Below are 1,473 nucleotides of genomic sequence, written 5' to 3' on the forward strand. Positions count from 1 at the left end.
TTCTCCACGAGGAAGTCAAAGAGCTGGGCGTAGATCTTTTTGGCCAGCGCGTCCCTGGCATTGACAGCCTGGGACCTGGTCATGGGCTTCACCACCGTCTCAGAGGTCGTGATGATCTTGCGATGGCAGAGCCATTGAGACAGTTTGCCTGTCTCCACGCCCAGCAGATCACAGGACACCTTCAGGTGTCTGTCGTCCTCCTTCAAAAGGCAAGCACAAGCCCCGTCAGGGCTGCCCGGGCATCATCCTTCAGCCAACCCTGTCCCACCTGGCTAGGTCCTTGCGGCGGGCTGAGGAGGGGCTGGCTGGAGCATGAAGGGTCAGCCCCAGGGCAAAGGGAGGAGGAGAGGCTGTCGTGGCATTCCTTCTGCACCTGGCCCATGCAGGGCACGGTGACAGCGGGAGGTAGGACTCCTGGACATGTCCTACACAGACTGTCCTGCTGGCCAAAGAACATCAGCAGCGACTAAGGCCTGCTTCTGCGCAGGTGGAGACAACTCACCCCCTCTCTTTTCCCTGTTGCGTCCTGCCCAGGCCACCTGTCAGCACGGACGCTCACTCCATTCCACCTGTGTGGTCAGGGGCACCTGGATTGTCTGATGCAGGAGGCACGTGGGTGTCTTTGTCAGACAGCGCTCAGGGTGGCCTCCTTAGCCAAGCGAGCTCCTCGCTCAACACAAGGGCTGCGGTGGGAGTGTTTCCTGGACACACGGGGGCTCTTACTTCTCTCCTGATCCAGGACATGAGGGCTGTCCCTACTGGCCAGCGGATGAGGTAAAGAAGGCAGGGCTCCCAGCGGTTCAGAGCCAGAGTGGACAATGGGGCTCTTGTGGGAGAAGATGGTCTCCAGGGGATGGGGCACCAGTCTTCTTTTGGGGGCAGGAGGACTTCTAGGGCAGGCACCTAAGGCAGGCTTCTAAGGCAGGAGGGCTTCACCTACAGGCACCACCACAGATAACTTGGCAAACGGTGGGCTCACATTTCAGAGGTGTCAGACTACGGGGAAGGGAGCAATTACAAGAATCTGGCCCCTTCCTTCTCTACCCACATCTTCTGACCAAGACCACAGTAATACAAGGCTTGCTTCGATGCACCTGACCTCCTCATTGAAGAGGGAGCCGGCTGAATCACTGACTAATTGTTCAGCGTGAAAACAAATCGATCAATCCATCAATCGGCAATCAGCTGTCAGTGCCACTCTAGAGGAGAGTCGAAATCAGCAGCAGATGGCACTTCCACGTTTAGTTTGCTCAAGATTTCAAGTTCTTGATACAAATGAATGGTAGGCATGTCCTAAAACTAAGACCAGTAACTATTCTGGTAATTTCCAACAGCGTCTTTTTTAAAAAGTCACTTTATTGGGGGCTCTTACAGCTCTTATCACAATCCATCCACCCATCCATTGTGTCAAGCACACCTGTACATATGTGGCCATCACTTTTTTTTTTTTGGCCATCATTTTCTTTCTACTTG

General features: G+C 54.4%; 1 protein-coding gene across 1 annotated transcript in view; it reads right to left on the bottom strand.

The window, feature by feature from the left end:
* The window catches only part of MYO5C (myosin VC), a 103,203-nt gene that overhangs the window by 61,882 nt on the left and 39,848 nt on the right, over positions 1-1,473 (bottom strand). The window contains exon 12 of the mRNA XM_045286468.1: positions 9-200. Coding sequence (XP_045142403.1) covers positions 9-200 — 192 coding nt within the window. The remainder of the gene's footprint in view (positions 1-8; positions 201-1,473) is intronic.

Source organism: Echinops telfairi, unplaced genomic scaffold (assembly GCF_000313985.2).
Source record: "Echinops telfairi isolate 266 unplaced genomic scaffold, ASM31398v2 ScPeMD7_8;HRSCAF=38, whole genome shotgun sequence".
NCBI lineage: Eukaryota > Metazoa > Chordata > Mammalia > Afrosoricida > Tenrecidae > Echinops > Echinops telfairi.